A 24,477-nucleotide genomic window follows, 5' to 3' on the forward strand; every position below is an offset into this window, starting at 1 on the left:
TTTGTTATGAATTGTACCACAAAGGAAAATTTATAATGGGTGCTACAAAACTGCTTTGCTTAGGCTCCTATTTGTCATAGAAAATAGGGAGCAGGAATTACAGATTTTCTGTAATTGGCTTAGAGGAAAACTATTTGCATGAAAACTCAGCAGTCTGTCTCTTGAGTTCAGTTGGGTTTGCTCCCAAGTAAGTATGTATAGCAGTGGTTTTCAGCCAGTGTGTGTGGCACCCTGGGGTGCCTTGAATGATGGTCAGGGGTGCTGCGGGCAACACTGGCCTCTGTCCCTCTTTCCTTTCCTCCCTCCTCTGATGCCCCTCTCTTGTCTCTGCCTCCCAAAGGCTTGCGTAGCTGTTTATTGCAGCAGTCCCGGCTATAAGCTCTGCAGGCGAATGGGGCCTCTGAAAGGCAGGGCAGCTCAGAGACCAGGGACAGCAGCAGCTGCTGCCCAGAGGACTCCCAAGGGGAGGGGAGGGGAGAGGAGGCTGAGGGAACCCTCCACAAAGGAGGATGTTTGAAAAAGGGTGAGAGGCTGCCAGCTCTGCAGGCAAAGGGTGACATAACTGGGTTCCTGAGCCCCACAGGGGTGACACAGAAAGAATGTAGTTGGTCAAGGGAGCTGGGGACTCAAAAAAGGTCCCAAACTTCTCATGTATAAGATTGCTTTTGAGAAGAAAGTGGTCTATGGCTACAGTCCTATATACTCTTACCTAGGAGTTAGTTCCATGGATCTCAGGAGAATTTATTTATGAGAAGACATGTGTAGAATTTCATTGTAGCCGTGAGCATAGCAGGGGACTGGTTGTTCTTGATTAAAATAGAATGAAATATATGGCCTGCAGCCAAATTTTTTTCCAACCCTCAGGGTCCCCTTCCACCCATTAGCCATTCAGTGAGAGGGAAAGGGGTTTTAGTATCATGGAAAGCATGCAATGGCAGCTATGTGCTCTGCAAAAACGAATAAATAATTTTTTTAATAATAATAATAAGCAATGTGGAAAATGTCTCAGCAGAGAAGTAGATATGTGTTTCTTGAAAAAAATCAAAAAGTGTCCATACATTTTGCTGGCAATTCAGTTGTACAGTGGTACGTCGGGTTACAAACACCTCGGGTTACAAACACTTTGGGTTACAGACTCCGCTAACCCAGAAGTAGTACCTCGGGTTAAGAACTTTGCCCCAGGATGAGAACGGAAATTGTGCAGTGATGGTGTGGTGGCAGCGGGAGGCCCTATTAGCTAAAGTGGTACCTCAGGTTAAGAACGGTTTCAGGTTAAGAATGGACCTCCGGAACGAATTACTAAGTTTGTAACCAGAGGTACCACTGTACATGCTTCAAGGATTACTGAGGGTTTGAGCAGTCAGAAAAGATAAAGGTGTTGAAGAGCTTTTTAAAAACTGAGTTTATAAATACAGTGGTGCCTCGCAAGATGAAATTAATCCGTTCCGCGAGTCTCTTCGTTTAGCGGTTTTTTCGTCTTGCGAAGCAAGCCCATTGACAGCTTAGCGGATTAGTGGCTTTTAGCGGCCCTTAGAGGCTTTTAGCGGCTTTTAGCGGCTTTTAGCGGCTTAGTGAATAAGCAGATAAGTGGCTTAGCGGCTTAGAAAAAGGGGGGGAGGGGAAAAAACCCGCAGGAACTCGCAAGACATTTTCGTCTTGCGAAGCAAGCCCATAGGAAATTCGTTTTGCGAAGCACCTCCAAAACGGAAAACCCTTTCGTCTAGTGGGTTTTCCGTCTTGCGAGGCGTTCGTCTTGCGGGGCACCACTGTAATATAAACAGCCTATAGAGAAAAGTGAAGACAAGGCTGTAGCTTTAGCTTGTACACACAGTACACACAGGTGGACATACAACTTTGAATGGCTCACTAAATCACATAGCTCTTTTGTTTGCTCCTAAGAACATACCCGGGTGCCAGAATGATCCTATGTTTGCCTACAATTGACAGAGGAGACTCAGAGAAAAACTAGCTAGGAGTATGTGCTGATCTATGCCTGCTCCAATGGATTTAATGAAAATCGAAGATGGAAAAGAAAATCAGAGTTACTGTGTGTGTGTGATTGTGTGTCAGTTTGTCACTGGTGCTCATTACAGTACTGTGACCCCCAAACAACTGTCTACTGGTGTAATGTGGCACTCAGCCTGAAAAAGGTTCTTTGCCTCTGCTTCAAATATTTAAGGTATGTTCTTGTGTAACTTTGATCACACAAAGGGCCTAAGCAAGATTAGAGCCATGGTCCTTCAAGGCCAGATACCACAATCAATTGATCAGCCTTAGAGGTCTAATGTCACTCCTCTCTCTTAGTTAGTTACATGCTGCCTCTAGATCCCAGTGGGATCTCACTGCCTGAGACAGTCGCCGCAGGCTGCCTCATGGTAAGGCCAGGCCTGGCTTCACCTGCCTTTCCAATCCTGCATCATCACCCCTCATACATTCTTTTCCATGGTGTTGATCTGACTCCCCAAACAATTCCATTTCAGTAGCCACAAACAGCCTTGATATGAAAACAGCTAAACCTGCTGGGGCCAGCCTTTGTCTCCTTGGAGACACTCCTGTCATAAACATCCTGTGAATATTGGGAACAATTGGATAGGTGCTTTCTGTTTCCGGATGACTGCCTGACTCAACAATGGATATATCTAAAAATCTCACACAGCCCCTTGAGGACACTTTGGATAAATGAGGCTATATTCATGTTTTGAGTGCAGCTTGAGAATGGTCCAACGGCTTCCGGTGCAATGCCATTGCTGAAGCTAAACTGCTATAGTCAGTGCCTGTGTGACAGAACTTTTTGGAATCATGTGCACTCTGTCAGGGCTCTCTTTTTTGTACTCCACAAAAGTTTATGCCATTATACATGTGTTAGTCATTAGGATACCACAACTCCTCTTCTTCTTCTTCTTCTACCTAATTTCATGAGTTCCTTTTTGGTGGAAGAAGGCGGGAATCTTTTAAGAACTTCACCAGGTCCGCCGATCTCCTCGCCCCTCTGTGTTAGAAGAACAGAGTGCTTGCAGCAGATAAGGAATCAACAAACTCATTTCAAACAATGGTTCCTTCATGTCAGGGAACTGCCATCGGAAGAGCAGGTGGTGGAAGGGCTCAAGGAGGTTAGGAGAGACTTAACCGCAGAGGAGGGAACCAGCAGGGGGAGAGAAGGAGCTCCGAGGGAAAGGGAGTCGGAGGGATGGCTCTGGGACACTTCTAGCGAAAACAGTGAGGAGGTTTCAGGACCTCCTATAGGGACACCCACACCTCGCCGGAAACTGTCACGCCGAGAGTCCAGAAGACGCGTTTCCGTTAAGGAGCTTTTATGTTGGAAGAGATTCCGCAAACGCCCACTGTCGGATTCTGCCAGCGATTGAGGGAGCCATGCTTAAGGGGCTCCGCTACAGACAGAGCTTTGCTAATCTGGGCAAACTCTGAGGGACTAAGCTTTTACGCACAAGCAGCTCATCATCCCATCACACTTCATATAGGCTTGTATCTTCACCTTGCAAAAGCTCTTCGTCTCCCCACCGCGAGCTGCATTTGCAGCCTGGAGAAGATTCTCTCTCCCTTTTCACCTCGCTCAGATGTCTGGATTTTCATTTCAGAAAAATCAGTTCAGTGATTTACATGTGCCTGCAGTGATGCACCCGCTCAAGGCTTGCTCTCTGTTTTCTTTTGCATTCCAATAAGTGTCTGTGTGTGTTTTGCAGAAGTGGAACTAATCACTGATTCTCACTGTGAAGTCATTAAGGCTTTGAAAGCTGAGACGGGAGGTCTCATTAATTTTCTAGGATTCAACACTGGATAGCTCTATGTCATTGTAAGAGGACATCCTGGAGTGAAAAGGAATTCCAAGTCTGTAGTTTTGTTGCTGCAGTGTGGGCAGTTCACGTAACATGCTCATGATGCTGTTTATTAAAAAGATTTTCATTTCAGTAACCCACTTGGCACAGATACCATTTGGCACAGATATCGCACAGCAGTTCTATTGTTTGGGTGCTGCCGTTGATCAGAGCAAAAGACTACAAGGAAGCAAGATACAAGATGTGTGCTTGTTGAGGGGGTTTGCAAAGATCCAGTGCTCTTGCTCAGAAACAACTAAGTAACTTCTTATTTCTTGGAGTCTTCTTTACTCTCCAGGCTAGTCTAGAGATTAGAATAATCGGACAGCCTAGCTTCACAGCATGCACATCACATGTATAGACAATATTCATCCAAATGTTAGAAGATAATTAAGAAATTATCTTAAGGGCAAAGGAAGCCACCTTCTATTGAAAAAGACTAATGGTCCATCTAGCTCAGTATCTATAGAATCATAGAACTGTATAGTTGGAAGTGACCCCTGAGGAATCGCAACTAGATCATATATGACTGATTGCCACCCAACCTCTGCTTAGAAACATCAAAGGAAGGAGAGTCTACCACCTCTCATGGGAGTCTGTTCCACTGTCAGAAAGTTCTTCCTGGTGTTTAGAGAATGTCCTTTATGGATAAGGCCTTTCCTTTTCTGGAATGTATGTGAACTATCAGTCTATACAGTAACGTGTCTGAAATTAGAACCCTGACACGAGTGATTCTACTGGACCTCTCAGCAGCTTTACATTCTGTCAGCATTGTTGATATTCTGGAGCACTTCACCAGAATGGCCTGGGAGGAATGTTCTACATTTAAGCATATCTAGTTGTTCTGGAAGGCTGCCCCACCCCAGTGTCCTACGAGGTCCCACAATGATCCATCTTGTCTCCCAGATGGGCAGCTGCACAATTTTTAAAAACATGCTTTTGTGTTGTAATGCTACTTATCATTTGAGTTTTTCCATGAAAACTTATTGATTTATATGTTTAACAAGACATTTTTAATCATCTGCGCTTGGTTTTCTTGGGATCCCATTGGGATAGAAATGGCAGGTTATTAAGTTTTATAATTTGCAATGGCCTGTGGTTACAAGCAATAAATATTTATGGGGGGGGGGAATTAAGCCCTCTAAAACCAACAGATAAATTACATTCAGAAATGATCTGAAACACGCTTTGTTTGCTTTTCCTTACAGATTAAATTGTGAGTACAATGTGATAGGACTGTGAAGCTGAAAACGTATATGCATTTACCTATAAGTAAGTCCCACAGATGTTAGTGGAGCTTATTTCTGAGTAGAGATATATAGGATTGTGCTGAGCCATTTTAATAACAAACTAGTTACAATGCAAGTAGAGATGAAAATTATTAAACCATGAGCATGTTTTTTGCTCTTTTATTCATGTGTGACATCCGGAGTTGTGCTGAAATCTCTCCTCCAGTTTCTTGAAAGTTTGCTTCCTCTGAGAATTGAGGATTCTATTTTTCATCTGCAGGGAACTTTAGAATTTCTGGGGGAGCAGGGTTTTGAACTTGCCTTATCATGGCAAGGTCGTGAGAGGGAAAGTGTGTTTCTTTTCATTAAACATTTCTCTAGTGCTCTGCAGTAATGGTTCTTGACTGAAAAAAGTCCTACGGGAGGAATTGCCTCGTGACAGCTTCTCCTGGGCTTTGACTGAAGTGTGGGCACTAGGAAAGGTTGCAAAGTGTAGACCCCTGGAGATATGAGGCAGCACTCACATTCTTCCAAAATCTGCTCCAGAGAATCAGGATAAGTATGCGCCTCAAATACTTTTGTGCATGTACTTCCTTGCCTTGTAGGGGGTGGACACATTACTCTTGCTGGACTGTGAGCGTTAAAAGAGAACCATAGGGTTGCCTCTAATTCCAGTGCCAGCACAGACCCATTGGAAATAATGGACACAGCTAACTTAGGTCCATTCATTCCAGTGAGTCTGCTCTGAGTAAAACTAGCATTGGCTAAAACCCATAGTGCTGGAGTTATCTAAGAGTGCCCACCATCACCATTGTCAAAGCAATGATTCTTCAACATCAACTTCATTGGACTGGTCATGTTGTTTGGCTGTGTGATGGCCTGGGAATCCGATTCAGAGGCTGAACCAGAGGAATCCCAGCCTGCACAGGAGTCCCCGCCTCCAGGGCCAGCTGAACTGGGGCAGGGCCTTGATTCTGAAGCGCCTGCACCTGTGCCGGATCCTCAGGAGCAGGCACCAGGTGAATCCACTCTGGCTCCGGAGGTGGTTGAGGACTCAGTGCCTGCAGGCGAGTCTCCCCCTGGGTCCAGTAACCCTTCAGCCTCTCCTGAACTGCAGAGGCTCAGGGCAGAGAGGCGAAGGGAACTGGTTTCTCCCAGGAGGAGTGCTCGCCTTAAGGCCAGGAGAGGCAGGTCTCCTGGGGGCCGGGACCGCCCCTGGCCTCAGAGAAGATAAAGGCCAGTCAGCCCGGTTCCAGGTTGCGGGAGCAACGTCGTTGAAGAGCTGTTTCGGCCAGCATCCAGTCCTGTTCCCCCAGAGTTCCTGTCCTTGCCCGGCTTCTCGCTGTGGACCCCGCTTCACCCGTGGAGGACTGTCTGCCGACCCTCAACTCAGGTCCTGGACCTTGCCCCACGGTAACCTCTCCCCTGGACCAGCACAGGCTGCCTGATTATTGTCTTCCAAAGCAACTACTTTATTCCAAACTTGAAAATGGAAAGCATCGTGCCAGTGGTCAACAAAAGAGCTTTAAAGTCTTTCTCAAGGCAAATCTAAAAAAAGGTAGTATAAACACCGATAACTGGGAAACACTGGCCTGCGAGTGCTCCAATTCGAGAACAAAGGTGTCATGGGCTTTGAAGACACTTGAACTCAGGATGAAAGGGAGAAACGTGCTAAGAGGAAGGCACATTTGGCAAACCCTCACCATGATCAACTCCCACCCGGAAACCTACAGTATGTCCCCACTGTGGAAGGACGTGTGCATCCAAATTGGGCTCCGCAGTCCCTTCCGGACCCACTGTTAAAACCGTGTTTATGGAAGACAATCTTACTCGGCTACAAGTGATCGCCAAAGAAGAACAACCCATAGTGCTGGAGTTATCTAAGAATGCCCACCATCAGCATTGCACAGCCAGCAGGTGGGAGTGCCACAAAACAGGTGGCTGGCATGAAAACACAGCCTTCACTCTTAATCGACATCTGGCCGGTCGGAACTCTATTTCTAGGTAGAAGGAACAGGGATAGCCACTGAGCCAACACAGGCGGAAGTACCCTGACAACAGCAACATTGATGGGGAAACCATTAAAAAAAAGAATTTGTGTTTGTGTATGACAAGGTTCAGTTACTATTTCCATGCATAGGGAGGATTTAGGCTATTTGTGAGTCTGTGGCTGTTTCTGTTGTCTGTTTCCAGTAAAATGATCAGGTTCAAGCATTTTGAAACTGCGTCCCTATCCTTGATTTGTGCATGGGAAAGGTGTTATTAGCTTAGCTGTGGAGAACAGAGAAGGATGGGTAGGGGCAGTCAAGGTGTCATGGGCAGGGTGGGGGGAAGGATATGGCATTTGGGAAGCATGCCAAGTATAAGGTTACCAGATTTTTTTTTTCAATGAATCCGGGGACACTTTTCAACTTCAATGGATTTTGTATGGGGACTGATTTGTAAATCTGAGGACTGTCCCCAGGAAACGGGGACGCCTGGTAACCTTAGCCAAGTAAGGGGAAAGGTGGCTCAAACAGTTATTGGCTATACTGATCTCCCCCACCCACTAGCCACTGGATCGGCTAGTGCTGCTTTTAAACACCAGATCAGTTTGCAATAAGATCTTCCTCATCTACAATTTGATAATGGATGAGGAAGTTGACTTGCCATGTATGTTTGAGACCTGGATAGAAATACTCTCTCCTAGTTGTACCCACTTGAGTACTCAGATCAGAACCAGAGTAGGCTCACTGGCTATGAATGGAGTTTGCTGTAGTCTATGGAACTTCAGTTACTCTCTACAGACCACCTGTCTGAGTGAGTAGAAATGTGGAGTGTTTGTATAGTGTGTGTAGGGACAGATTTGGAATTCTGCTGGTGGAGAAGATCCACTGTCCAGCAGTTCCTCTACTTGAGCTGACAGAGAGTTGGCACGAGAGTTGGTTTTGAGGACCCCCCCCCCCCAGGATGCTAATTCTCTGGGATGTCTATGCTGAGGATCTGGGGCAGCTCAGGACTTCATGACTGTCCTGACAAGCATGGGGCTGTCACAACAAGGCTGTCCCAACAACACACACTGGATTTGGGTTTCTCTCCTAGGCAGGAAGAAGGTGATCTGAAGGCAGAATATGTTACAAGTATTCTCTTGTCGTGTTTAGAGTGCTGTTGAGATTGAGACTTATACACTAGCCTTTTCCCTTTGCAAGGCCTCCTATTAAAATGGACTGCCCCCCAGCCCCCTACGAATGCTGATGGATTTTAGAAGAAGATTTTATCACTCATATGACTGGTGCTCCTGCTGAAGCCCTGTTTGATTTGAGGAATGCAGATGTGGCCTGGATAGCTGACAAAATTGCCCCCAAGCATCTTGTCCCAATTTGGAGAGCCCCAGGGGCTCCATGATACACTCTAGAACTCAAAACTGACATTTTCATTTGTCATCATTTCATATCTGCATTGTAAAAAAAAAAAGCTGAGCCAACATTATAAGGAGATACTTATTAGAACAGTGTCAAAACCAATTCATTGCATAAAGAAAGCTAGTGCAACATAGTGGTTGAAGGCAATATACTTCTGAATGCCAACTGCTGGAAAGTGTGGGTTAAAAAAAATGTGGGAGGGGATGCTGGAATAGGGAGAGCTATTTGGATTATTGAGCCCATAACAATTTATAAATCTGGCTGGCTTGAACAGTCCCTGTTACCAAGTGAGGCTACAGTGCAATCTTTTGGGGCAAGTCTTACTTATGGAGATACAAATACTGACCTACCTTACAGGCTCGTTGTAAGGATAACAACAATACCAAGTCATGTGGTATTTGAAGGCTTAGCCAAGTGTTATTATGAAATCAGTCCAAGGCTCTCTTTCACATGCAGACTGGAAAAGGAACCCTCCTTTGGACACAGCAGTGCATTCTTAATTTCTGTGCTGCATTGAAAATAACTATTTAAAACCGCCCCTAATATGTGCTATCAATGCACTTTTGACTCTAGCATTTAGAAGCAGAGCAGCTTTTGTGCATGTCACTGAAGAACAAGTCTCTCGCTTCGCTCCATATCACTAACAAGCGTTTGCTCAAAAGTTGGAAACAGAAAGCTCTTAGGAATTGGCAGTAAGGGAAACATCATATTCTTGGGAATTTACCGCAGTAATAAAACAGTGATTAATAATACTGAAATACTTGGTTCATCCGTCTTGCCATAGCCCTAGGGTACAGCAGTCAGTTCTGCTTTTGGCACTTGCAAGATTCCCACCCTCCCCCCATCTCCCCAGTTTGTTCAAAAGATCAAATGTCATACTTGTGGCAGGCAGTCTGGCAGCTACTACTGGATGCAGGAAGCAAATGGACCTTGTGGATAGAAGCCCTGAACTTTAGAACTTGCCGAGCATGAGGGCATGACAACAGGGCTCTGGGCGACAGTTTGGAAAATGTCAAGTGTTCATGCCAGGGGAATAGGGAAGGCTGGTAAGCAGGCAGAAAAAAAACTTTGTCTAGGAAAGGATAACCCTCACTTCTAGGGCAGAAGAGGCTAGCTACACACACCAGTTTGTGTTGTTGTTGTTGTTTATTGCATTTATATACCATCTTTTCTTACAAGAAGCTCAAGGTGTGGCATGCATGGTTCTTCCCCTCATTTAATTCCCACAATGACCCTGTGAGGTAGGTTAGGCTGAGAGGCAGTAAGTGGCCCAAAGGTCACCCAGTGAGCTCCATGGTCAAGTGGGGATTTGAGCCCTGAGCTCTCAGGTTCTAGTCCAACATCCTAACCACTACATGTGCTCTCAGACCTATCTTGGCACCAACTGGTTGTAGAAGCCAAGGAGCTAAGGTTAACAACAACAACAACAACAACAACAACAATTTATTCATACCCTGCCATCTGGGCGGTTCCCAACAGAATATTAAAAACATGATAGAACACCAAACATTAAAAACTTCCCTTCAGATGCCTTCTAAAAATCAGATAGTTGCTTATTTCCTTCATATTTGGGTGGGCACCACTACTGAGAAGGCCCTCTGTCTGGTTCCCTGTAATCTCACTTTGCACAGTGAGGGAACTGCCCAAAGGCCCTTGGCACTGGACCTCAGTGTCCAAGCTGAATGATGGGGGTGGAGGCGCTCCTTTAGGTACACTGGGCCGAGGCCATTGGGCATTCTTGCTGCTGCTAATTTATATCCCTCCCTTCTTCCCAATGAAACAATAAACACATCATTGAAACTATTCTAATACAGCTGCAGACCGGGAAAGATCTCAAGTTAAAAGGCTTGTTGTTGCAAAACATCTGGTGACTCCTATTGATATAGTCACACAGGGGTATTAAACCCCACAACCTGCCTTCTAGTTTTGACATCACACATTGGGCATAAAGACCTAAGAGAGCAGGCCAAAGGCACAGCTTATCCAGCAGCCTTTTCTCACAATGGCCAACAAGATGTACAAGTATAACCCAAGAACATCAACAATCTTCCCACTGATGCGTCCCAGTCATTTATTCATATGAAGCTATCATAGGCCATATTCACCCCATACATTTAAAGCACCATGGTGCCACTTTAAACAGTCAGGGCTTCCCCCAAAGAATTCTGGGAGCTGTAGTTCCCTAAGGGTGCTGAGAGTCATCAGGAGGCGCCATTCCCCTCAAATAAGTAGTTTTGATCTCAATTTTCTAGATGAATTGTGAGGGGAATGGGGGGTCCAAGGTACATTAAGAATTGCTGAAACCTTTACATCCCAGTTTAATCACTGAGGTAATCTGCAGGAGCATCGTTCTTTGTCCCCTGAGTTGATGAGGCTCACCTGACAACAAGAAAAAACCAAGCCTTTAAGGTCATCAGCCCAGCCCAGAGATTCAGAAGGTACCTTTTGTTTCAACCTTTAAATGCCTGCTGAAAAAATTATACACTGCCAGGCTTATTCAGGCAATTAAAGAGAACATTTTCCCCATCATGGTTAGTTGATGGTCTTTGCTTTTAAAGGCTTGTGTGTTTTAATTCCACACACGCATTTCTGTAAATCACCTTGACATTTTTTTATGATATAGTAGAATACGAATATTTTGATAAACAAACAAAAAAATAACAAATTGACCTGAAGGTAATTGTGGTGGGGTGAGGTGAGTCTGGCTCAATTTCTCAGTACCAGAAATTCATGAGAATACATATGGAGAGGTTCATAAAAAGCTAAGATGAATAGACATGAGATGAAGCCCTCACTTTGAATATCTGCCCTGGCTTGCCCTTTCACAGCTTGAGGAATGCAAACACCATTTCTGAGGAGGATAGATATGCAGAGGCGGCAAGCACAGCAAGTATTGGGCTTTCTTTGCAAAGATGGTTGTTGAGTCCAGTATGTATTCTCAGAAAGTGCTTTGGTCTTTAGGTCTAAATCATTAATTTGTAGTTACCAGAGTATCCGTGAATAGGAGTGCATTGCAGAGAATATTTCTGTCCAGGGTGCTGAACTCTGGGTGAAAACCAGGGCTTTCTTTTCAGGAGGTACTCAAGAGTACACAAGTCGTTTTTTGGTTGTTAAAAAGTGTGGCACTTACTGTAACAACTTCATGGTGAGTACCAGCACCTATTCTTCTAGGGGAAAAAAGCAATGGTGAAAACCATTTTTAAAAACTTACACTACTTCTTTGAATATTTAACCCCCTTAAATAGCAACGATCTTGCATAATCTGGTTGGTGCATGAATGTCCTTCCTTGCTTCCATGCCTGCTTCAGATAGGGAGCCAATGTGGTGTAGTGGTTAAGAGCAGTAGACTCGTAATCTGGTGAACCAGGTTCAATTCCCTGCTCCTCCACCTGCAGCTGCTGGGTGACCTTGGGCCAGTCACACTTCTCTGAAGTCTCTCAGCCCCACTCACCTCACAGAGTGTTTGTTGTGGGGGAGGAAGGGAAAGGAGAATGTTAACCACTGTCAGGGAAATTCACAGAGTGTCTTTGCTCTAACAAGTGAATGAGGTGATGATGAGACTTTCAAGTTTGTTTGTGACAGGTTAGCATATCAGAAGTCCGTTGATGAGGAAAAGAATCAAGCAGAGCCTGGATATTCCTTTCCTTTGATGGAGTTCCTAATTCATCTTAGCTCATGGATCCACACTTCTTTGCAAAATTGTCTGCATTTCTAATTGCAAGCTATAAGTTGCGTTGCAGCTCCATGTGGTTTATAAGTTGAACCAATGGACTCAGAACAAAGTGCATTGCAGTTTCTAATAAATTGGGTATGTACTGGGGGTAGGGGTGTCTAACAGTGGAGGAACCCAGATGACTGCTATGGGGACTGTAATAATGAGCTCCTGCACTTGCCACTATACACTGATCATGAGAAAATATGATTATTTCAATTAGAAGATAAGAAAGAGAGATGGTGGTTTGTAGCAACCAGGCACTGAAATTGGTGAACAGTAAATAAAGGTTTCCATTCTTAAGGAAATCAGCCCTGAGTGCTCACTGGAAGGACAGATCCTGAAGCTGAGACTCCAATATTTTGGCCACCTCACGAGAAGTGAAGACTCCCTGGAAAAGGCCCTGATGTTGGAAAAGATTGAGAGCACACGGAGAAGAGGACGACAGAGGACGAGATGGTTGGACAGTGTTCTCGAAGCTACCAGCATGAGTTTGACTAAACTGTGGGAGGCAGTGGAAGACAGGAGTGCCTGGCGTGCTCTGGTCCATGGGGTCACGAAGAGTCGGAAACGACTAAATGACTAAACAACAACAACAACAAAATAAGGATTGCCATACATTCGGGAAAACCTGGACATGTCCTCTTTTTGGAGGCCAACATGCCCATCCGGGTTTTTTTTAACATTTTAAAGGAAATGTCCAGGTTTTCTGGGTTTTTTTTTATTTTAGGGTTTTTTTGGGGGGGGCATGTGCATGCTTGGGAGGACACTGTTCCCTGGAAGCAGAAGGACTGCAGTGGGGTGATCAGGTAGGAGCTGGGGTCCTGCCTCTGCTCGGGTTGGCAGCAGCTTGAGCCAGGCGGCTCAGGCTCAGGTGCGGGTGGTTTGGACATGGGCTGCTTTGCACACCATGGCCACTGCCAGTCTGAGCCAGGGAAAGGGGAGCACTACAGTGGCCACGTGTGCCCACGCCCACATGCTTCTTTCCCCAGCTTGGGCTGTCCTCTTTTTTGCTCTTCGAGATATGGCAACCCTACAGTAAAGCAAGGAAGTAAGGAGAGACTGGCAGGACTTGTGTACACTCAAGGACTACATGACCTAAAAGCACAGTGGACACCTCTCAAGGTGATAGTGATGCATTGCAAAGAAGCAAGCAGAACTCCTTGCTATCTTCTAAGCATTTATCCACTCCACCTGTCAAGGAACCAGATTTGCGACTAGCAAAATCCCTTGCTTTTGATCATATGATCAAACAAACAAACAAATGAAAGAACAACATGAAAGAAAGTCATGCCCAAAAGATGGAGAGGAAGTGGTGATACTGTGCAAGAGGTTGTGGTTGATATATATATATATATATATATATATATATATATATATATATATATATATCCCATAATGATTTTGCACTTTCTCTACCTCCCATGGCTGATGACACTCATGCTAACAATACTGTTTGCAATTAGTAGTCTCCCACTCCCTCCCTCCCGCCATCTCTCTCTCTCTCTCTCCCCCTCTTTGCATCCTAAGTACCAGAATAGACTCCAGGATAAAGTATACTTACTATAGCTCTACCCTACCTGCAATGCTGGTAAACCAAAGTCTTTGGGCTTTATTTATTGCCAGTGAAATAAATAGGAATACATTCCATGAAGCTGATGTACACTGGCTCAACTGTGGCTCTTTTTCACATAAATCTGAGTCATATAGATGCACAAGTTGCAAAACATAGAAGTAAGGCACAGACCACCAAGCCTTCAAGTTATTCATCACATACTACACATATAAGTAGATACTTTTATAAGATTTCAAACAAGGAAAGACTCTACCTGCCGTGGGGTCCTTTCCGACTTACTTCTGCACCACTCCCAGTCGGAGAGTTCTGGTTTTCGGCACTCCTCATGAGAAAGCCTTCTTTCCTTCTCTTCAAAGAAAGCACACTTCTCAATATTCCTCACCTCTTCTTTTTTATACGTTCCCATTTTGTCAGAAAGCAGGCAATCCATAAGCTTATCTTTGTTAAGGTCTTGTTTGGTGTCTGTACCAACAGTTTTTTTGCACTTGGTGCTCTCTTTAAGCAGGGAGCTGTCCTCCAGGGAGATGGTGCTGAACTCAATTTTGTTGCAGTCCTTTTGAGTCTCTCTTATATTCTCGCAGTCATAGTTGAGCAAGCTGTGGTATGATATAGAGTTGCCATCGTCGCTGTGATGGTTGTCATGAGATATCTTATAGATTCCATAACCTTGTTGGAATGACAGATTGAATTCAAAGCCTCTTCTTTTGGCTAAGGAAAGGAAAGAAGTGTTTGCATTAAAAATAGCTGGTAGGAAGTGCAAATGGCAGATACTGGTATTAAAAACAACAACCATATACCCTAAAATGGGATAAATTTGGATTGCATTGCACACTTTAACACAATATTTTTAGAAACCAACTAATGTTCCAAGTGCTTAAATACCAATGCTAAATGAAGACAGACATATGTTCTAAGGGTGAAGACATTATTTGCCCTGAATGCATATACCTTGGAATGGATTTAATGTGTCTTCCAGCTACTTCCACCACACCCGGAACTTATATCTGGCTTTACCCAATATTAGCTGACTCATTTTCTCAGGAAGAGAACAGAGTGATTTTCCAGATATTAGAAGTAGTTTTGATCTCTGTTTTCTGGAGGACCCAGCACGTGAAAGCTGATAACATGCAAAACAGAAAACAAACTTTCTGGCTCATCATGATAGGAGAGTCAGCAGAGTGTAGTTTGAACTGGTTGACGTGGAGTTGGTATGCATAAGACTACTAAAAGGCAAGTCACATGTCCTGTTGATTTCAGTGAGAACTAAATTCAGGTATGTGGATCTAACACCTTGGATCAAGGGCTAGTGTAGCATGCTACTTAACAGAATGAACTGTGAAAACAGGCAAAATTATAAACATTAGGTTGGAACTAGACAGGCATGACTTAAAACCCACTGATTTCAGTGGGAACACTGCAGCTAACTTACTCTGGATCCCATCCATTGTTTGCCATTTCAATCTTATCTTGCCTGGTTTTTTGGAGGTGTGTGTGGCTTAAGTCAGCAGATGGTTTCACATTTAGCATCTGTTGCATTTGAACTGCTTTAATCTAATTTTAATCGGATCCTTTACATCTGCTTTGTGGCATTGATTCAGAAAGGGTAATAGGCACATGGAAGCATCTCTTCAGAATTAAGAAAAGCATGCAGAAAATTGGAGTTGCATTCGCAGGCATTTCGCAGGGTGGATCCAACAATGTTTCTGATATAGGATTGGGAACTGTGGAAGTTGCTTATGATATTGCTAGTCAGAGGCATCATCTCCCCACCCCATTTGTCCTCAAAGGAAAAGAGAAGTGGAAGGAATGAAACCCAGACCTCCACATATCCAAGCAAGTGAGTGCTGTTCTCAAAATCAACAGCACCATCTACCTGTTTGGAGGCTAGATGTGCAAGGGATTATATGGATAGCCCTATGCTGCATGCAGAAAATCTCTGGATCAAAGCTTTAAACCAGGGATAGGAACCTGTGACCCTCCAGCTGTTATTGGACTACAGCTTCCACCTGACGCAGCCAGCATGACCATTGTTCAGGGATGCTGTAAGTTGTAGTTCAGCAATATCTAGAGAATCACAGGTTCCCCATCACCATTGTTTATCATTCCCAGTCTTTGGAACAGAGTGGGATAGAAATAGAAGCAAGCTAAAAGAACCCACTTAAAGAAATATAGTGTGGGCTTTTTGCTTTCATAAGGTCCTTCTTACTGCTAGTGGCTAATTAGATGGTGGCTAACCCCCAGATCAAGGACGTGGATGGCGCTGTGGGTTAAACCATAGAGCCTAGGACTTGCCGATCAGAAGGTCGGCGGTTCAAATCCCCGTGACGGGGTGAGCTCCCGTTGCTCGGTCCCTGCTCCTGCCAACCTAGCAGTTTGAAAGCACATCAAAGGGCAAGTAGATAAATAGGTACCGCTCCGGCGGGAAGATAAAGGGCATTTCCGTGTGCTGCTCTGGTTCGCCAGAAGCGGCTTAGTCATGCTGGCCACATGACCCGGAAGCTGTACGCTGGCTCCCTCGGCCAATAAAGCGAGATGAGCGCCGCAAGCCCAGAGTCGGTCATGACTGGACCTAATGGTCAGGGGTCCCTTTACCATTACCTTCCCCCAGATCACTGACCTGATCTGGGCTCCCTTGCAATTATTTTGCTCACCCAAGAAACTACATATTGGGTAGCTGCAGCAGCAGCAGAAAGAACAAAGAAACTGAGCAGGCACATCATTGGAATGCAGAGAGATTAGTGCACTTGTGAGGATACAAATCTGATACATCAGATCAGTCATTTTTATGAACAGAGAGGGACTGATACCTGCCTCCCGCCCACAGATTTGCATGGATCAGCCAATAAGTGGTGTGTATGTGTGTTTCTGTGTCTGCATGCATGCAATGTCACACCCAGTTTTTGCCACACCCAGTCCTGGCATGTGATCCCCCTGGGAATTGGACAAGGGTTTGGGGCTTAGGCTACCCCTGCCTTAGCAGTATGCATGGCACCTCCTCTTTACCAAGCATCAAGCAAAAAACCTATTTGCTTTGCCCAGACATTTGCAGAACATTAGCTGTTTAGTTCTTACAACTCACTTGTGTTGTTAAGAATCTGTGCCTTGAGGATTTTAATCTATTTCTTTTATCTGCTTTAGTTATTAAATTGTTTTCTTATTGTGGTTGTTCATTCTGGATGAATTTTAATTGTACTGTACAGTGGCGTAGCATGGGTTGTCAGCAAGTAATTTGCGCCCCCTAACCCCCAGATGTTGCGCCTGGTGCGGCCAGGCCCCCCGCACCCCCCACACTATGCCCACTGGTACTGTATGTACCATGCTCAGAGATTGGTTATGTTGGGGCGGGGGTGGTGGTGGTTTATAATTATTCTAAATAAATATATTAAGGTCATTCTGGCACTGGGCACATGAGCTATATTTTAAGTTGCTTAATTCTGCATGGTAAATATTTTGCATGAGGTCCTGGTGAGATAGAATAGCTCTTGGTAAAAAATAAAACAAAAGGAAAATTCAGTTTCGAAACAATTAGGTAATCGTTGCTTTGCCATCTGTCACATATTTCACTTTGTAAATATTGTATCAGAGCCAGAGCCAGTTTGTTACAAAGCACTATCAGGAACAAATTGCTTCTTGACACACAGCAAACACTGTAGTTGGGGAAACAGGTTCTGAAAGATCCAGAGGAAGAATCAATTTAGAGCAAAAGTCATCTCTGTCATAAGCATAGATCCATTTTCAAGAAGATTTTTGTAACAACCCTGGTCAAACTACTGAAAAATGTTCTGTTCTGCGTGAGCTGCCTATAAAGACTGCAGGTGGGAGTTCATGTTGAGAGATTCAGGACCAACAAGAGGAGGTAATTCTTCACATAGAACATATCTAGACTATAGAATCCGCACCCGAAAGATGGGAGTGATGGACATCAGTTTGGATAGCTTCAGAGGGGAATTAGAGGGATTTGTGGATAAGGTTATCAATGGCTATTGAAGCACCATGCCTCCGAAGACCAGTTGCTGGGGAACAACAACAGGAGAGTCCCTGTGGGCTTATCCAAAGCATCTGCTTGTCCCCTGTGGGAATGCTGGATTAGATAGGCCTTTGGTTTCATCCAGCATAACTCTTCGAATGGTCCACTGTGCACATTTATATATAAGATATCCTCCTTAAATGTAGATAGCCATGATTCTGAGGTTACATGCATAGAATGGAGCTGGGACACATGCACATGGAGCTGGGACACTGAAGCATCAATCTAGTCACCTTGTCCAGAAGAGAGGCTTTCTTCTGGAGGAAGAAAGATCACACACTGAGGTGTCCTGCCCTGGACTCCTTAGGGAAGGATATAAATTTAATAAAGTAAACAAACTGCTGCTCTCTCATCTACACCTAAAAAAAAAGCCAGTGTAGACAGTGTTACTCAGATCAGTGAGACCAATCAGTGAGACAAATGTTTAAATCCCAGCACAGTCATTAAGCTCACTGGGTGACCTTCACTATAGCTCTGTCTTGTTGATTTTCTCATGTGCTTAACCATTGCATGCAGGGGAGAGTGGGGTCATGCTTGCTAGCCCTGCCCCTTCATCATATCCTCACCGGCCTTGCCCTTCCACCAGCCACACACTGGGGCTGAAGGTCTGAAGTACTTGATGACCTCTCCCCCTTGTAGTTGCTGTTAAAAGCCAGGTTTATCAGTGAGGAGGCATCCAAAATTGTTGATGGGCTGTGTTTGACTTGGTTGGTTACAAGTTGTTCAGAACTGGACAGCTCAGGGATTTCAAACGAAGCAGCACAGGAAAGCATCTTGTGCTAAGTCAGACCACTGGGTCTATCTAACGTCATATTCTTTGCAGTATCTGGAGGCAGCTTTCCAGGGCTTCAGAGACTGGGCCTTCTTAGCCTTCGTTTGAACTTGGGACCTGCTGCATGCAAAACAAATGCTCTACCACAGATCCAGAGGGATCAAGGAAGTTACCATGGGTGAAACCCACATATTCCTAGCTTTGTGGTGTTCATGTTGAACAGCCATTCACATAATAGAAGAAAGGGACATGAAAGCACCATGTGGACCAGATTTTGATGAAACAAGCTGTAACTGCACAGTTTTCCCTGGGAAGGGGAAGTTGTTCAGGGCCAGGCAGAATCAGACGCTTAGCCTCCAGTCCCTTCCCATCATCCTTCTGTACTTACTTTTGCCTTCCTCTGAGGATACAGTGTAGACATTCCTTCTGCAGTTGATGATGCAGCCGCAAGGCAGGTGACTCCAGTGTTCTGACAAGACAAATACTGGGGTGACAGTAACGGCTAGCAGCGTTAGCAGAAAGCTGAATATCTCAAAGGAAAGGCTTTGAAACCCAACAGTGTGCTGAACAACCATTTGAATCTGAAAGAGAGATGCGTTTCAAAGAAATTAGAAACACTCTAGTTGTCTGTTACTATGAGTAAAAGGAATAAAAACAAACAAACCATACAAGGGTAAATGGAAAATTGTGCGCGCCATCTCTCAGTTGCTCACAGAGGGTCGTAGATAGTGCTGCTCCAGCAAAGTTCCACTGTTGCAATGGGACTTCCGTCTCATCTCTTATATACACACAAATCTGCTCCCAACAGTCCCCCAACACTCTGGAGCTGATTTTGGGGGTGCACAGGAGACTGGAAGAGACTGGCAAGAAAGATAAAGCTCCATTGCATGCACATAAGTTCTTTCTGCCAGAAGAGCTGCAGGGCTGGATATGACCCATCATCTGCAAAAAAAGTCCTTTCAAACCTAATAGAACTTACAAAATACATATGATTGCACTATATTAAGCTTTTATAAATCATGTTCATTTAAGCATGGACATAACACTCCTACTGAAATCAACCAGGCATTTAAATGTTTTTGCTGGATTGTGTCCAATCTGTTGCGGGCTGAGTTTTGTGAGGAGGGAGCAGCTGCTTTAATGTGAGACTCTAGCCCTGTTCAGGTGATGCATGAGTGTGTGGATTCATTAAAATAAACAAATTAAAAATGAGCCCCATTTGTTTTATTCACATAGAGAGTCAAACAAATGAATTCTGAGTGCACAGCCTATTCATTTCTCATTTGTTTTGTTCATTTTCATATTTGTTTTTATTGACATAGAGAAATAACCAACTTTCTGACAAGTTACAGGAAGGAGTGAAGAGAAATAAGAAATAGAATAAAATGAGGAGCCTTTTCTTTGTGTCTTTGAAATTTGGTAAGTCTGGTTCCTTGGAGGAATAGAATAAGTCTTGCCTGAAAGTGTCATACCAATGGAATGTGTAATACAGATGTTACAAGCAGCTGACTCTTGGTGACCCTAATTAGGCCCCTGGGATGGAGGTTCTTCATCTCTGCAATATAGCCTATGCTTAGGTCCAATATTCTTAAATTGTGGTGCCCAGAACTGGACCCAGTATTCCAGGTGTGGTCTGGCCAGGGCAGAATGGAGTGGTATTATGACTTCCTTTAATCGGGACACTATACTTCTGTTGATACAACCTAGAATAGCATTAGCTTATTTTGCTTTTGCATCACCCTGTTGACTCATGTTAAGCTTGTGGTCTACCAAGACCCCTAGATCCATTTTACACGTTCTACTAGTAAGCCAACGCGGGTGGCACTGTGGGTTAAACCACACAGCCTAGGACTTGCCGATCAGAAGGTTGGCGGTTCAAATCCCCGCGACGGGGTGAGCTCCTGTTGCTCGGTCCCTGCTCCTGCCAACCTAGCAGTTCGAAAGCACGTCAAAGTGCAAGTAGATAAATAGGTACCGCTCCGGCGGGAAGGTAAACGGTGTTTCTGTGCACTGCTCTGGTTCGCCAGAAGTGGCTTCGTCATGCTGGCCACATGATCCAGAAGCTGTACGCCGGCTCCCTCGGCCAGTAAAGCGAGATGAGCGCCGCAACCCCAGAGTTGGCCACGACTGGACCTAATGGTCATGGGTCCCTTTACCCTTACTAGTAAGCCAGGTGTTCCTCACCCTCTTACATTTGTGTAGCTGGTGGTTCCTGCCTAAGTGTAGAACTTTACATTTCTCCTATTGAAATTCATTTTTTTAGCTTTGGCCCATTTGTCCAATGTGTTAAGGTCATCTTGAATCCCGATTCTGCCTTCTGCAACATTAGCTACGCCTCCCAGCTTGGTGTTAGCTACAAATTTGATGAGCATCCACCTCAATTTCTTCATCCATGTCATTTATAAAGATGTTGAACAACAATGGGACAAGGACAGAATCCTGTGGCAGTGGGGCACCCCACATTTTACCTGGATGACAAGGAACCATTGATGAACACACTTTGGTTTCGGTTACTCCACCAGCTACAAATCTACTTAACAGTAACTACATCCAGCCTACATTTTACCAACTTCTCCACAAGAACAAGAAGTGTTTAAAATGGAGAGGCTCTCGTGAATGACAAGCCCGTTGGACACGTTCCCCAGCCAACATGCAATCAACATCAGTTTGTAAATGGCTCTATGCATGTGTGTGTGGATATACCGTATGTGTATAGAGAACCATGATTCTTCAGGGTTCATGTCCCTGAAGACTCAGGACAGGTTAAAAAAAGTACTCCATTATGCAGCAGCAGTGCATAGTTAAAATATAGAACTCGCTCCCTTGGTAGGCAATGATGACCACCAACCTAGATAGCTTTGAAAGAAGATTAGATGGATTCAGGAAGGAGAGGGCTATTGATGGCTACAAGCCATGATGGCTATCCCCTGCCTCCCTAGTTGGAAGTAGCAATGCTTATCCATACCAGTTTCTGGAAACCACAGGAGGGGATACTGTTCTTGTGCTTGGGCTCTGTTTCTGGATTTCCTACAGGCATCCAGTTGGACTAGGATGCTGAACTAGATGGGTCACTGGCCTGTTCCAGCAGGCTCTTCTTATGTTCTCCTGTTCATAACTGGCTTGTCTTGGCAGCTAGTTTGTTTGATGAACCTACATTTAACTCTACCATACCTGTGGCACTATTTGTCACAGCTGTGATTTTACCTTACAGATGCAAAAAGGCGTTAGGCAGGAACTTTGGTCCAGAGGAACTTGAGGAGAGCTCCATGATCTCTCACACTGGGAAACCCACATCTTAAGGGGCTATGGGGCATAGAGCAGCCCATCTTTGTTTCTGAATATCACCATTACTGCACCCGTTGGGAAGAGCTATAGTCTCCTGGACAATGACAGTTCTCTTTCTCTCCTGGACAATGACAGTTCTCTTTCTCAAGCTCTGGGAGGAAGACCTTTCATTGCCTACAGACAGCCACCCAATCTTAAACAACTCCTAACCCACAATAATACTACTACCAGACTTAACACGGACACTGGCACCAGAGCCTGCAATAAACCCAGATGCCAACTTTGCTGCCACATACACCCGGACAACACCATTACTGGCCCCAACAACATCACACATACCATCTCGGGACTATTTAATTGCTCATCGTCTAACATTGTATATGCCATCAAATGCCAACAGTGTCCTTCAGCTCTCTATATTGGACAAACAGGCCAAACCTTACGCCAAAGGATAAACGGACATAAATCTGACATCAGGAATCACAAGACAGAGAAACCAGTAGGAGAACATTTCAATCTCCCAGGACATTCTATACAAGATCTCAAAGTAGCTGTTCTATTACAAAGGAATTTCAGAAATAGACTGGAAAGAGAAGCTGCTGAATTGCAACTTATTGCCAAACTTAAAACCATGGAGAGACCTGGTCTTAACAAAGACATTGGATTCTTATCTCATTATACATGACAAAGCCATTTTTCACCTTCTCACCCCTTGCTTTTTCCTGTAAGACCTATTGCAGTCGTTAAGAGTCGTCAACAGGCTCATCACAGCTATCTGCCAATCACCCATTCCCACCACCCTTCTGAGTAATACCCCTCCCCACCTTCCCACTATTTAGAAGGGTCTGGTGACTTCTGTTTCAGTGTATCTGAAGAAGTGTGCATGCACACGAAAGCTCATACCAAGAACTAACTTAGTTGGTCTTTAAGGTGCTACTGGAGGGAATTTTTTTATTTTGTTTTGACTATGGCAGACCAACACGGCTACCTATCTATCACAGGAATAGCATTGGTGGTTGGCAGAGTTGGCTTCCTGCCCATCTCCCATCATGATGTAGTAGTTTGGTGTGGTCAAGGCTTTCGGGCAGCATTTTGCATCTGGAACAAGATCGCCAGAATCCCATGCCTTTCCTCAGTCAAGCTGTACTTGATACAGTGTGTGGCTGATCTTCTGCCATGGTTCTGTGTCATGTGTATTATTTCCTCTTATCTCTCCCCTGCTCCTGGTACACACCCCTTTGCCACAGGCACACTTAAACCACCTTGAATCATACATGTGTACACCGAAGGTAATGTGTGAAGTTGCCTTTTATTTTAAAGAATCCACGAGGAATAATTGAATTCAGAACAGAATTTATCCACACATTTGCTTGTGTCTTCTGGGGTTTGTATTAAGGATTATGTGGGTTGTTCCATTATGTATATTTACAATCTCCAATTTCTCACTGCATTGTATTGTATTCAGGCTCTAGAATCGCATGACTTCTGTATGCTCATTATCTTTTGTTGTTGCTGTTAAAACATTGGTTCTTAGGAATGCACCTGCTGCAGTACAGTTTTTGATAGCCCACTGTTTCTTGAAAGCCTATGCATAACCTTAGCCTTTATTTTCAATAACTCCCGGTACACTCTAAATATGTAACAGTGTAATATTTGTGGCATTTTAAAACAGGGATGGACACCACAGTGCCCTCCAGATAATTTGGATTCCCAACTCCCATCAGCCCAGGCCAACATTGCCAGTAGCCCACCTACATCTATAGGGCACCACAGTGGTTAACCCTATTTTAAAAGAATGCAGGTTTCAATAGGCATTGGCTCTGAAGCACAGATACACAATGAGGTTGCCATCTCCAAAAAGATACATGGTTGTAAGCCAGTTAGGCTTACCTGGGCGTGTGCCCCATGGAACCCATCAGGGCTTGCTTCTGGTCTCTTGCACTGCTGGTCTCTAAAATGTTGGTGCAGCTTGAAACCAGCATTCCTGTTCCTCTGGAATCTGTCGAAGGCGAGCTCTGTGACTTTGAATCCTGACATATGCTGAGAAGCAAATGTTCCAGTGCAACTCCCATCTGTGTCAGTTGCTTCAAGTGAAACAATAAATATTGATGCCTTTGCTCTGGCAGAGAAGTAGCTTTGACCCTGAGGCTATTAATAAAAGTCCACTTGAGGTAATGCTAGGAGACAGAAACACACCTCTCAGATGATGGCCCTGATAATGATGATAGATGACTTATACAGTACCATCAATGAGTGTCGTTTCGCAAGGAAAAGAGAAGGTACCTACTGCCACAAACCTTACAGTCTAAATCTCACTGGTGAGGAGGCCACAGAGGGAGGGGGGAACCACGTTCAATGGTGCTGACTCCCAGGAAAGTATGCTTAGAAATTCAACCATAGTCACAGTTGGGGGGATGATTTGAAGGTCAACTCAAAGGCTTCAGGGTCAAGGTGAATTTGGGGAAAGGAACTGGAGAAGAAGAGAAAACTTAAAGCAGAGGATTCTTAGTCAAAGGCATTTGCATGTGCTGTGTGTGGCCCTGAGTGAGTTTCACAGGTGTCACATAGCACTTATCCGCACCCTGAAGCAAAGCAGTTTTCAGCAGCTCTCACTATTTACAAAACCACAAGCAAACACACAA

General features: G+C 44.5%; 1 protein-coding gene across 1 annotated transcript in view; it reads right to left on the minus strand.

Moving 5' to 3' along the window:
* GPR149 (G protein-coupled receptor 149) overlaps nucleotides 1-24,477 on the minus strand; it is a 41,813-nt gene that overhangs the window by 14,726 nt on the left and 2,610 nt on the right. The window contains exons 2-3 of the mRNA XM_081862402.1: nucleotides 18,939-19,131; nucleotides 14,005-14,459 (exon numbers count right to left, since the gene is read on the minus strand). Coding sequence (XP_081718528.1) covers nucleotides 14,005-14,459; nucleotides 18,939-19,131 — 648 coding nt within the window. The remainder of the gene's footprint in view (nucleotides 1-14,004; nucleotides 14,460-18,938; nucleotides 19,132-24,477) is intronic.

This window comes from Podarcis erhardii, assembly GCF_964252035.2.
Source record: "Podarcis erhardii genome assembly, chromosome: 5".
In the NCBI taxonomy this organism is placed as follows: domain Eukaryota; kingdom Metazoa; phylum Chordata; class Lepidosauria; order Squamata; family Lacertidae; genus Podarcis; species Podarcis erhardii.